Below are 13,264 nucleotides of genomic sequence, written 5' to 3' on the forward strand. Positions count from 1 at the left end.
TGTTCCAGGCCTTCAACACCATAGTGACAGCATGCTGCTGTCAGTCACAAGTGCCTGCTGTTGTTGCCTGGAGTCACCGAACAGATGAGTGAACACAAACAGACAAATGTGGAGGTTTAAATTCAGTTGCTGCTGTTAAGATAAATTTATTTTCTTCAGCTTTCTTTACAGGAAACATCACAAAAGTGCTTTACAGAGTTTGATACCATTACTCGAACATGGGACAAAAGTAGAACAGAGGTGTGCACTGCACAGTCAGAAGTCGGCATATGCAGAAACCATGAGAGGGAAACCAGGGTAAAAAAAATCTGACAAAAAAAAATATATACATAGCTTAGGTTTTGAACTTAAATTATTACTATAAAGATATATAAATATACAGGCACCAGTAGGCTCCTGTGTTAAATGTGAGGGGCAACACAGTGATCATCCTGTACTCAGCTGTGCTGGATGGGCTCCTGGCCAACCCTTTTCCCAGTCAGCCAGACAGTATCCTCCTTTCTTTTGTACTGCTGTAAGAGCTCAAGGGGCTTTATCTTTGTTACTTCCAGTTGGCCCTGGTACTGAGGCAGTGCTGTACATTGCTGAAAGTAAACTCAGTTTCATATTTTCATTTATACAGAAGTCCTACTTGCTGTTCTTTTTGCTGTGTCATCTTGTTACTGAACAAAACCAGACCCACCCCTATAGGCTGGACTGTGCTGTCCAGATCAGGCGGTTGCACTTGTTAGTTCAAGTTACCAGTCACACAACTCCATTCCTTCTCATAGCTCATCTGTTTTACTGTGACCAGTGCTACTCCTTTCATTTTGCTGCATTATGTTGGAATGAGCTGTCACGGAGCCTTTGAGGATCTAGACTTCATACTTCAGGACTCAAGGATATCATTAATATAAACATTTTGCAGTGCTGGAGCATAGACTGGTGACATACAGCATGCTCCTGACTCATGAGTTCTTGCTTACAGAACTGCTCTCTCAATAACTGGTCACTGAGGTACCTGGCTCAAGATCCTTGGCAGGGTAACAATACGGCTGAACAAAAGAAAGGTCAAATACTTAAGAGAGAGTTGGTGCTGTAGTTTGAGCTGCAGGGAAAGCTGAGCAGAGGCAAATCTCTTAAAAAGAAAAAAGCCAGTTTGCCTTCTACCTAAATTCCCAGACTAAAGACACAGCGCAGCCAGTGGAAGCTTGTCAGCCCTGGGGGGTACAGAGTGGTTAAGTAACACAAGCGGCATTAGGGCCAACACAGGACTCCACAGTAGCACAGCTCTGTCTTTTAGGATGTGTAGGAAAGGGCATCAGGAACTGCATTCTGCTCTACCTCTGCTTTCAAACTGGAATTGGTGGTGGGATAGGAGAAAAACCTCACTTTCAACCTACAAACCTGATACAGTCTCCTGCAGCCACTATTGAAATCAGTGTAGGTAGAACACCTAACAGAAGGCATCACCCTCTCAACCACACATGGTGTCTAATAGCAAAAAGCAGCTGGTTTTTATATTCCAAAACTGAGAGTACAGCTCCTACGAGGCAAGCATACATCCAAACAGTTGGAGTCTTCTTCCACTGTACTACCTCCACTCTGTTCCAGTCCTGGTAAATGCAATTAGTACTTAAAAGACTGAGGCTTATTACAGTTGTGTGACCTTCAGCCTACAAGACGAGGATGTAAAGAGATGGAATGACACAATGACTGAGCCTGACCCTGTGTTGCCGCACTGCCTTCATCTCAAATATCATCTAATTTCTGTGTCCAGTTAAACACTCCACCAGGTTGCATTAGAGCAGGCATGTCTGAGCACTTGGTCAAAGCAAGGAATGAATATGATTGCTTCATCTCTGCCATGAACAAAGGAAAGAGTAACACATAAATTTAAAGTACGTTTGCCATGGGCTGTGTTTTCTTGTGCTGGGTTCTGGCTGCTATACGTACATTTTAGTGAGATCTCAAATCATGTTTTAATGAGACTGAGCCCAAGCAACAGGAATACGGAGCAATTACTGAAGCCAATGAATTTATGCTCCCGGAGATCAGATTAGCATACATTCTACCTGCTTGGCAATACCTTTGCTCTCATTTATCAGCTGTATTTATGGCTTGAAACATTTTGTTACTGTGCACATTCTGAAAGAGATACAGAACAAATGATTTGTTTGGATTAAAAGAAAATGCAACATCGTAACTAATGCTCCCGTGTAGGCATATTTGAAATAAAGCAGGCAGTTACAGCTTGATGACTTCAGTGCTGTAACAACTGAGCTGGAAAGAACAACTCAATATAGAAGGTGGACAAGAAACAAAACAGAAAAGGTGAGGTTGAGAAAAAGACATGAGCGTGCCATGCTGGTCACCGATAAGAACAGTGGATTACATGCATGACTCCGAAGACTTCTGTATTTATGATGGCAAAATCCAATGCCTATAGAAAATGAATAGGTTTATCAGCAGTAGAGAAAGTGGTGATCTCCAGGATAAGTTAAGTTGTAAACCTGGCAGCGAGCAAATGTCAACACGAAAAACAAAAGGCAATGAATACTGGAAAGGCTTTAAACCACTCGTGCATGCTCTGGTGGGTTCTGAATTAGTTGTGATCTTTCAAGAGGACAATCTAGGCATCATCACAGACAGCTCAATGAAGACATCTGCTCAATGTGCAGTCAAGAAAGCGGATAAGATATTAGGCTGTATTCAGGACAGAACAGCACGCAAAAGTATTGCAGCATAAATTTCAGCTGGGAGAGACAGTAAGAACAAGGCAGCTTATTTGTAATGGGAAGGAATAGATGACAGACATATTAGAATTCTCCTACTTATCATGTAACAGGACATTCCTCAAGGCCATCTAAAGCCTGCTACCAGTCTGTTGGCCTCACTGCTGCATGAAAAATACCACTCATCATCACCCTGCATACATCAAAAATCCTCCTATGCTTTGCTTTACCATTCATCACTCTGCTAGTTGAACATTCCCTCCAAAGGAACTGCACTAGTCTGCTGAAATCTAACAGTAACCACTTCTGACAGAGAATCATCGTGGCTGATTCACATTAACAACTGTGTTAGAGGTACCACAATGATAAAAATATCTGTAAGAGAAATAGCTGCTGGGCCTCATCTCTGCCCTGTCCCACCAGAGGTCTGATCTGTCAGCACGCATACCACCATCGTGTTCTCTACTGCTATTTGGAGCCCTGCTGTAAAAGCTGTGCAATGAACCTTGAAATCACCAGCACACAAAGGCAAATTCATAACTACTACTTCTTCACGCTCCTCCCACTGCACTTAACTGCTGGAACAGCAGAAATAGAAAAGAGAACAAGCGTCTTCTGCATCTGTATTCCTCTCCTCCCCTCCTAGTTCTGAACCATGTCACCCTGCATCCTGACACAGCTACATGCTTTCATGAGTTGAACAGATCTCATTTCTAGCAATTCAAGCAAGCCTTACAACATCCACACGACAGGAGACGGCTCTGAGCAGAACTTTATTTCAGCCATGGGGTTCACAAAATACAGCAAGGTACTCCATGTAAAAACAGAAAGCCTTATATTAAGACACCATCTGGGTTGCACAGTTAACCAGAGAGGAAATGCCCATTAGGGCAAGGTTCAGGCTGAGCACTGTGACCACGCTAATTGAAATAACCATCTAATTACGTAATACTCGACTAGAGCATGGGTTACATTCTGTAAAAATAAGTTCTCTCCGGAGTAGCATGAAATACTACAATGAAAGCTAATGTAAGGACATTTTTACAACCATTTTCAGCCCTTCTGCAGCACCAGGACTTGCTCTAAGAACACCTCTGGCCTCACAGCACCCTCGTGAGGTATTTTGTGCACAGCTGGGGAAGCTGAGGCAAAGTGAAACTAACCAAGGCCAAACCCTGCTCTCTTGGCCCTGAGCTTTGGCTACAGAACATTTGCTTCTCTTCGCTGCATACGATTGTACCATGATGACACATTTCCATTTCTGCTTTTGAGATGCACTTTCTTTTTCTGATGATTTATTAATACTATGGTGCAGTTTAAATCCTTACATGAAAGCTTGTCTTCTCCCACCTACTACAGCTTGCAGCTTCTTATGCTTTATCCAAATTAAAATGCCTTTTTGGTTTTTTTTTCCTGAAAAATTTACTGGCTAGTATGTCAGATTCTCTGTTCCCTTTTACACACTTGCTTTCTGAATCCGAAAGCCACATGCAAGTCTAGCACTGCATAAACAGAGTTAAATATAATTATTGCAAAAGCCCAGAAAAGCAAATTTCATCATGTGAAGTCTTATCAATTTAGTATATTCCCCCTGACCTGAACAGCGTACAAACATCTGCCTTGTGGTGAAAGTCAATGGATACAGCTAAACACACAAAAAAAAAAACACCTCAGCCCCTGTAACATCAGATTCCCAATGCAATTTGTGCTTTTAATAACTCCGCTATCCCTAAGTTTAAGTTACCTTGGACATGACTGCTACAGCTAACTGCAAAGACATAACTGAGGCAAACAGGAGAGGGCCACTTCTCCGCTGTTCCCTTCACCTGTGGGTAAGATAAAGCACAACTGAAACCAGTGAGGGGCAACAACAAAACTGATCCTCTCCTCCATTTCTCATTAGCTCAAGCGCATACATGTGCCAGATTCCTACAACAGGCACTTGGGAAGTCCAACTTTGTTTTGTTTTTTAAGTGGCAAAAGCTATGCAATCTAAGCACTGCACCACCAAGAACCACAGATGTGAACTGCTCCTCTCCCCATAAGTAACACACGTATACACGTTCTCCTACCAAGCTGCAAATTTTATGGCCTTAATAAGTTACAAAGCCTGTGGTTTAAAGAAAAAAAAAACAAAACACAAAAAACAACAAAAAGTAACATCGAACATTCAAAATGAACATTAATAATCCACTACTAAAGCACACTACATGTTATGAAGTCCCTGAAGCGCTACACAACATTTTACCAACTGCTATTGAGCAGCTCACATTTACAACTCATAATCCTTCATTTACAGCAGAAGTCTTCCAGAAGTACTCTGAAGGAACAGAACTGGCATTTTTTACATGCCTCCAATGACTGCAGCAACAAAGCAGAAAGTTGGGTTTGCTCAGTCTCAAAAGCACACTGTGCTTCTACAGAGTACCGACTTCCAAAGCTTCAGGAACACAGAAGAGCCGATTGTTATAAGGAAGACACTGAAAACTGGCATAGTGATAGTTGCTAGCGATGGTATTTAACACAACACTAAAGGAGCCTAATATTCTGTACTGCAGGAACCTGCTGCGCTGTTCTTCCCTCCTTTTATGCCTCCGGAAAGAATCTGGAATGATATGCTTAAGAAAAGACCCCCAAAATAATTCATAGGCAAAGCATCATTCCCAGTCAATTCAGTCTCAAAACAGCACTATGCAGTGGCAGTCAGAAGACACTCAGACTGCTGGCCAACAAAGCTGCTGTGTTAGAGTTCACCTTGATGTGCACTTCTTCAAGCTGCTGCACATGGCCTACCTGAGCAGAATGCTGACTACACAGCTCCATGGTTTGCCCCTTAAGAGACACAAATACAACGCACTTACTCAGCTGTCGCAGGGTTATAAGCTAGAACTGAAGGTAAAGATTCATTACACTCCAGAATCCATGTATATTTCCGTTTTATTACGTTTTAAGCTGTTACAGGGTTTTCTTAAGCTGCCAGAAGTCATGCCCAAAAACTCAAAAGATGGTACAATGGACAGTCTCATCTACCCTCCATACAGTAGATCAGAACTTGATTCATGTGCACTGGCGATTTCAATCGCTTTAGAGAATCAGGAAAAAAACGCTTTAAGATTTCACATTCCTACCACATCAAGTGACGTGTCCATTTACCATGAATTCCACAGAAATCTTGAGTGACATGTCAACAGTTTTGCTGGCAATAAGGTATTTTCAAGGAAGATACATGACTAAGAGCTCAAGGTATTGGTACCAGTCTTTCAGCGGGGTTGTTTCCAAAGTCTCCGACTGAAAAGAGTCTCTTGAGCCCTCTCTTTAATAGCAGCTTCCAGCAGAAGTTCTAAAGACTCAACTTTGCAAGAGCAAAGCCAGTTTTAGTCTGTGCGCAGAAGAACCAGGTGAAACCCTGTCCCACCAAAGTCGACAGCAAAATTCCTATTGGCCTCAGAGAAGTAGATTTAAAGCGAGTCAGCAGTTAGACAAAAGGAACCCAACTATGCAACTCCCACACTATCATCATCCTCTGCAAATGCACAGTACTCCCACACAAGCAAGCGAGTTTTGGTTTGTTCCCTTGTTTCTCTTGCCATTGGCAACACTTAAAGAGATGTTGGGTCTTCTTATTTTTTTCTTCCTTTTGGCATTTACCCAGAAACACCAACACTGGAGCATGCCACTATTGTTACTTCATTTTCCTTCTGGCATAAGAAGAGAAAAAGTTACAGCAGAACACTTTTGGTACACATCAGATTTTGCTGACTGAACCAGTTATGGGCAATGTCCTGTACTCTTAGTGCCATTTCGCCTACCTTCACTAAATTAATTCAGCCTTCTGTTCTTACCCAACATTCTGGCTTTATTAAATACCATTTATGAGTTTTACCTTGAGGATTTCTGCCTCAAAAAGCCTGCAGGCTTCACCAAACTAGCCAAGCAAATAAGGCTTATCAAGCATAAAAGTCATCCCTCCTTACAACAAGTTATCATGGTTGCAAAGTAACCATGGCACTTTAACAGACAAATACCCATTCTTAGCAAAGGCCAATTTGTTTGTTTCTGTCTGGTATTACTGTTGTCATGTATCTTAGAGTTTTTCAGATGACAAATTCCAAAGACTATAGTTGGAGTCTGGATACCTGTGTCAAAACTCTTAGTGCCTTAGGGTGAGAAAAAACAAACTTCATGATAAAAAAAAAAAAAAAAATCCTATTTCACTGTAATATTTCACTGTCATTTAAATACACTGTAATTTGATATCAGAAACAAGAAAGGCTTTTTTTCTTTTTTGGTGGAAAATAGGAAAAAAAAGAACATTTAAACAGACAACTGTGAAAATGGCTAATACAAACAGACCATTCAAACCCATCAATCCTCCAATCTGATACTGAATGAGTTTTAATTCATTTCACCGTTGCTTCAGTACAGCTATCTAAAAAGGTAAACAAACTACAGCTCTGTGTTATACTTGGGTAGCACGGGTGGTATGGTATGCTCCAGAAGTCCCTGGTAGGCTATGGCTACACATGACAGGATTCCTCGGAAGGGGAACAGGATAGGTTTTTCATTAAGGTCACTTAAATCTTTGTTATAGCAAATTGGAACCAAATGGCTGACTTCTGCAGGATTTCTGACAGGAATCCAGTAGAGCTGGTTTCAAGTTTCAGATGGCCACTAAAACAGCTGTAACCTTCTCTTCCAGAAGTTGTGATCCACATGGTGTCCACAATGAGTGCAGCAAGTCTGAGGTAGTCAACCTTTACGAAGGCTCAGTATCTGAACATAAAAAGATTTTGAAATGACCACTGGCTGTAGGTATCTTTCTGAGCAATTAAAGAACACCGATGACTCTCGTTCAATCATTTACATTAATTTGCCCCATATCCAATGGAGAAGTTGTAACATACGCTTCCATAGCGCAGGAGAACCGATCACTTATGTCAAAGTATTCTGCACTTGCTGCAGTAGATCCAGCAGAAATAAGGTGGCATGTTCATCATAGCCGTTAGCTGTAGTTTAGTTACCTTAGTAGAAGGGTTACCAAAAAAGCATTCCTTAATTGTAATGTGTGTGCAGCTCTACTGATCCCCAAGCACAGCATACTGGTTGTCTAGCTGAAGTTTAAGTGCCTGGTTTTTTGACACCTCATCCCTACCTCTAGTTTTGTGTTTTACTACTTCAAAGCTCTTCTCCATTTCTTTATCCCTACGGGAAAATAAATGTAATCAGTAAACATCACTAGCTTGTAAATTTCTAGTTGATTTCCACCCCATTCCAACAAAAACATTACAATACAAACAGTAAACGCTAAGGTCTAGAGTTTTAACTGAATAGCCAAACATCCCCAAGCAAATCTTGTAAAACCTGTTTGCTAGAATCAAGCTTATCTTCAAGTACAATTCAGGTTACACTATGCATTTCAACATTAGACTTCTCCAAAATCAATTCAAGTACATTTATGAAAGTTAATGTTACAAAAACAGAAGCCCATTCACTTTCTGGAACATTCAGATTTTGCACCATTCAAGCCCTAATGCAACAACAGCACATCTCATTTACCAGTTAGACAAAACCACACCAAAACCAGAAAGAAGCAGCTCCAGCTGGGCTGTGCTCATCAATACCACACTGAGAAGTCAAAACACCAAGCAGATGAAATAAAGGCTATTTATCTTCCTTTAAGTTACCTTCACATCTCTGATGAGAAGGAAGCGTGCTCAAGACATTCTACTTGTTTTTCTGACAAGTGATAACAAAGATCCCCATCACAGCCAGCATTTAATGAAACCAGTTGCTGTCAAGAGCTAAAACATTCTACTTGGAAAAATCCCCCAGCAAGTCAATTAGGTAGCTGGGAATCTTGTTTGTCTCTCGTAGTGGGCTACATCCTATACAAGTTATTCCAAGGGAAGACCTCCCTATAGCTGGAAAATACAGTTAAGACCTTTCCCATCTCTTTGCCAAAGAGACTGATTTTTTTGGTTCTTTCTTTCCTCCATAGAAAAATTTGGGCTTAATCCTTTTAACAACATAAAACAGTGGTAAAAATATATCTCTGAAGGAATTAATGGAATGTACTTACTTTCGACTGTCTACAAGCTTGGCAGTAGACTGCAGTGATGGAAACTGTGTATCACTATAGATTTCAGGTGGCCCTTGCTGTGCTCTTCGTGGCCTGCCTCCTTCTCTGGCCCCAGGTGGCCTGTATACACCACCAGTTTGAACTGGCTCTGGGGGTTCCGTAACTAGTTATAGAAGCAAGATGGACACAACAGGGTAAGTTTGCATTCATAATGAAAAAAAACAACACCAAGAAAAAAAAAAATAACCACCAAAAAAAACCTCCACTACGCATACACAGAAAGAAGAATCTTACACATATGTTACTGCATTCTTTAAAAGCAAATATTCCGTATAAGGCAGAAATAATGCACCACCTAATTTTATCTATATTCAGTAGTTGAACTGAAATGTGGCTTTGGCATTTTGCTCCCCAAAGTTCAGAGCCTCAATCCTCTAAGAATATATTTGGTTTTTCTTTGCAATTTATTAGCAGCCTGTATTTAAATTTGAGATCTAAGCGTGTAATTGCATATTTGCCCAGTCTCATTTACAGCACCCCTCTATACGCTGAAGGGAACACTCAAGTAGCTTACATTTAAGGTAAAAAGCCTACAATGAAATAACATGTTCTCCTTCCCCTTCCCAACCCCCCTCCTACAGGTACAGAAACAAACACATCCACTGATACAAAGAAATGAATTGTTTTACTGAGAGAGGACTTGTGTTTCAATTCATTTTGCAGTGTCATATTCTGTGCACCCTAGAACTGATCTGAAAGAACTACAGAGTGCTATTAATCACCGAGCCCTACTCAGGAAGTGACACACTAAACATCAGGTATCGACTCAACACCCACTTATCATCAAAGCAATATTTTTCAACCCACAGAAATGTTTCCAACTGATTTTTTTGCAAATTAAGAAGTAGAGGGAATTAAGTTAAAAAATGAGATGCTTTCCACCCTCAACACTTTGAAGGCTGAAATAAAATAAGACAGCTGCCATGTTTACTGTGATTATCTGACAGCTTTATCAACTCTGTTCCTCAGAAATCCCCAGAGGAATAGGAACTTCTCCTTGCACTCTGCCTCCTCAGTACCTTAATTCTGACCCATTCAATCAACAACCAAGTTACATTTACCAATTGTTTCAACAACAGGTGCTGGCGCAGGAGCTGACTTGTTCCAAGGACCAGATGATCTGTCTACAGCACCGCTGGTTTCCTCCCAGTTGTCACTAGGTTCTTCTCTTTTTTCACTTTCATCGTCTTCTTTTTCACTGTAAGAAATAAATTTATTACACAGTAAATCCTATTAATCGAGAAGTCATCACATCCTCCCCCCCTCGAGTACTCTGTGCCTTGTTTTCAGCTAAAAGATCTCCTGAGCTGGATAATCAACAGCCACCAGTGGGTTTTTTCCCCCATCTGCTTGTCCAGTCTACCCTTCAATCTATAAACCAAGTCATTACAAAATCCTATGGCAGAAAGTTCCACATGCCTGAAAACACACCAGTGCCAAAGCATTCAGAATGCCAGCCTTTGTCTGGAAAAGCACAGCACTCGCTTTTCAATCAGCCAGTGAAGCAGCCCACTTGTTACTTGTCCATTCAGATACGTCACTTATCTGCTCTGCCACTCTGATGTGTGTAAACCTGTAAACAGCCTAGGACTAGCTGCCTTCAAAATCCAAGCAGATCAAGGCTGAAGTTTATCAGTACTTGGCAGACTACATTATATTTTCAGCCTAAAACTGTGGTCACTAAAATCCTTTTTCCAACTTGAAGGAACGTTTTTCTTAACCAGAACAGACTGAAGTAGGCTTACTTTGGATGAGACTACAAGAAGAACCTAATGAAATAGCAAACAAAGCATCTTGGATGAGGCTCACAGAGGCAGTCCTGTGGGTCTCATCACAACACAGTGGTTTTATCAACTGTGTTTTTGTACTCTTGGAATAAAAATGCAAGCATTCAGGAATTCACTCCAGACTGAGTCAGATATCCTTACATCATTTGAGTGATTCAGGAGGAATTACTACCCGGCATTACTCTCAGAGAAATTCCCATCCTGTTCTCTTTACAGAAGGGGAATTTTAAGTACAGGAAGAAAACTCTAAGTTTGGGAGTTGAGAAAAGAGAGGTCCAAATGGCTGACAGCTTAAGTTACCCCACTGCAATCAGACCTATGTTAGCAGAAACAAACCAAAGCTCTCTTTAATTGTACCCCATGGAGAAAAAGGGGGAGGGGAAATTGTACCTTATTTGCATGGACTGAACTCTAAGACCACTATAATCAATTTCTTCTTTTTGTTCAAACTCTTTCCAGTCATCCTCTTCCTGTAAGAGAAAAAGAAGTTGTCACCATCTTTCTACCAAACGATGAAGAGATGATAGCTGAGATAATACAAAGAAAACTGTGGCAAACTAGTCTGCGTGCGCCATTGCCAACAAGGAGAAAGATTCCACTCCTTCTTCCCCTAACTTACTGCACACACCTATAACATGACTGTGAACTAATTTAAACTGATTTTAACTCACCATAACAGTCACAAAACGCCCCAGCAAAAAAAGGCATTCAAGTGAAGAAAACCAAACACATCAGCTCAGCAAAAAGCTAGAGGAAAGGCAAGGAACACCAGATCAAATAGGGAACAGGACTGTGCAGCAGGGAGCTGTGAAATGCAGGGCAAGACCTCTCCCTTTCGCTGAGCTTTTATGACAGCCTGAATGCAACAAGGAATCCCCTTCTTGTCTTTGGGAAGAACATGTTCTAGGTTTCAAGACAGGAGCTGGACTACATATCTGGGGAAGGAGGAAATCCATCTGAGTGGAGCCAGTTTTGTCCTTCAGCTGATCCTGGTGTTACTAAGGTATGGCTGATGGAGACCAGATGAGCAGTTCACCTTAGTCACACAGACACACGCTGAATAATTAGTGGTTACACACTTCCTGCGTTATACTGCTTGCAATGCGAATGCCAAGGACACGGCTCCATGAGGAGCTCTGTCCCAGGGCCCGCACAGCACCAACCTGCAGCACAGGCTGTGACCTGCTCTGAGGTGACAGCAGAAGTGGCCCGGTGTCACTGCACTGCCTGCTAAGGACTCAGAGGCTTCTACACACGTGTGACTGCACAGCTCCGAGCGCTTGCAGGCTTCTTATACCCCCATCTCCATGGAAACAGCACAGCTCCCAAATTAACGGGAGCTGTTAATTTTCACATCTAACAAACTTCATTTCCAACCCAAGTCACCAGAGCCGTGCTCACAGACAAGAAGAAACCAAGCAGGAAGGTTTCCTATCGCCCTTGTTCCAGCCAGAGCAAGAGCACCCCAGCGTTAGCGAGAACACAACCGCCAGCGCTCACGCTCACCTCGCGTTCTCACCAAACACACCCCAACAACTCCCGGTAGCGGCTCCCCCCGGCCGGCCTCGGGGCACCCGGCAGGCCCACAGCCCGGCAGGCCCCTTCCCGAGGCGCATGGCCGCGGCGGGGCAGAGCCGCCCGCACCCCGCATGGCCGTGTGGGCGCCGCCCCGGGGCTCCCCCTGCCGGCAGGAAGGCGCCGCGGCCCCGCGCCCGGAGGCGGCCGTGCCCCTTCCCCCAGCGCCGCCCCGGGCCGCACCTTGCTCTTGGCGGAGCCGCTGACGGAGCCGGCCGCCCCCGAGGCGCCGCCGTCGGTCGGGCGGGGTCCTCCGGCCGCAGAGGCCGCTCCGGTGGCGTTGGAGGCGGCGCTGGAAGCGCTGGAGGCCGTGGAAGCAGCGGTAGCGCTGCGGCCGCTCTTCTCCTTCCGTTTCTTCTTGTCCCGCTTGGCGAAGAAGTCGTCCAGGCTCCTCTCCTCGGTCTCCGCCATGGCGGCGGGGTCGGGCGCTGCTCCTAACGGAGGCGGCCGAGCCAACAGGTGCGGCCCCGAGCGCTCAGCTGCCGGCCGGGCCCGCCCGTGGAACCGCACGGCACCGCACTGCACGGCACCGCACGCTGCTGCCGCCGCTTGACACGGCACCGAGCGCCAGGGGCGGGACCAGGCACAGGGGGCGGGGCTTCCGGGTGACGGGAGGGCGCTTCCACGCGTGCGCCGAAGCCCCTCGGCCAATGAGCGGCCGAGGAGGAAGCGGCCGCCGGCCAGTCCAAAGCCGCCGGGCAGAGACGCTGACGTCGCGACGCGAGAATGCGTGGCGTGCGGGGAGGAGGCAGCGCGGCTGCTGATTGGGCGAGAGGAGGCGAGGGCGGGATCACACAGCGAGTGACACTGTGTGGTACCACAGGAGCCGGCACCAAGAGAAATATCAGCTGTTAAATCGGGAGCAGGCTCAGTGGAAACCATGGAAAATAGCAGTTTTAGGCCTCTGAAGGCTTAGATCCAGCCTGAGCTGCCGCTTTAAGCATTAAAGTTACATTAAAGTTATTAAAGGAAGCATTAGTTACGTGGCTATGGGTGCTAATGTCCCCTTCAGCTAGCACGAAAAATGCTGAAAGAAAAAGTCAAACAAA

General features: G+C 44.0%; 1 protein-coding gene across 3 annotated transcripts; it reads right to left on the reverse strand.

Moving 5' to 3' along the window:
- Positions 1 to 121: 121 nt before the first annotated feature.
- On the reverse strand, positions 122 to 12,781 carry CDV3 (CDV3 homolog). 3 transcript variants are annotated; one of them, XM_015854061.3, is made up of 5 exons: positions 12,399 to 12,781; positions 11,031 to 11,110; positions 9,915 to 10,051; positions 8,794 to 8,956; positions 122 to 7,487 (listed from the first exon to the last, which is right to left on the reverse strand). In XM_015854061.3, the coding sequence occupies exons 1-5, from the start codon at positions 12,624 to 12,626 to the stop codon at positions 7,481 to 7,483; spliced, it is 615 nt and encodes a 204-aa protein (XP_015709547.1). In that variant the 5' UTR covers positions 12,627 to 12,781; the 3' UTR covers positions 122 to 7,480. The 3 variants fall into 3 exon arrangements, with proteins under 3 accessions (XP_015709547.1, XP_015709546.1, XP_085394365.1); XM_015854060.3 differs by having other exon boundaries at positions 5,634 to 7,916; XM_085538239.1 differs by lacking the exon at positions 12,399 to 12,781 and adding an exon at positions 12,147 to 12,270 and having other exon boundaries at positions 5,634 to 7,916.
- Between the last annotated feature and the right edge of the window lie 483 nt (positions 12,782 to 13,264).

The sequence above is a fragment of the Coturnix japonica genome, chromosome 2, assembly GCF_054131305.1.
Source record: "Coturnix japonica strain WE chromosome 2, WE-NBRP24, whole genome shotgun sequence".
Taxonomy (NCBI): domain Eukaryota; kingdom Metazoa; phylum Chordata; class Aves; order Galliformes; family Phasianidae; genus Coturnix; species Coturnix japonica.

Bases quoted from the DNA above. Each gene is read 5' to 3' on its own strand.
- CDV3 (XM_015854060.3), bottom strand. From the start codon at position 12,626: ATGGCGGAGACCGAGGAGAGGAGCCTGGACGACTTCTTCGCCAAGCGG. The intron at 10,052-11,030 runs GTACAATTTCCC...TATTTCTTACAG, and splicing joins GTTCAGTCCATGCAAATAAG to TGAAAAAGAAGACGATGAAA. The intron at 8,957-9,914 runs GTAAATGTAACT...TTCTATAACTAG, and splicing joins ACCTGTTGTTGAAACAATTG to TTACGGAACCCCCAGAGCCA.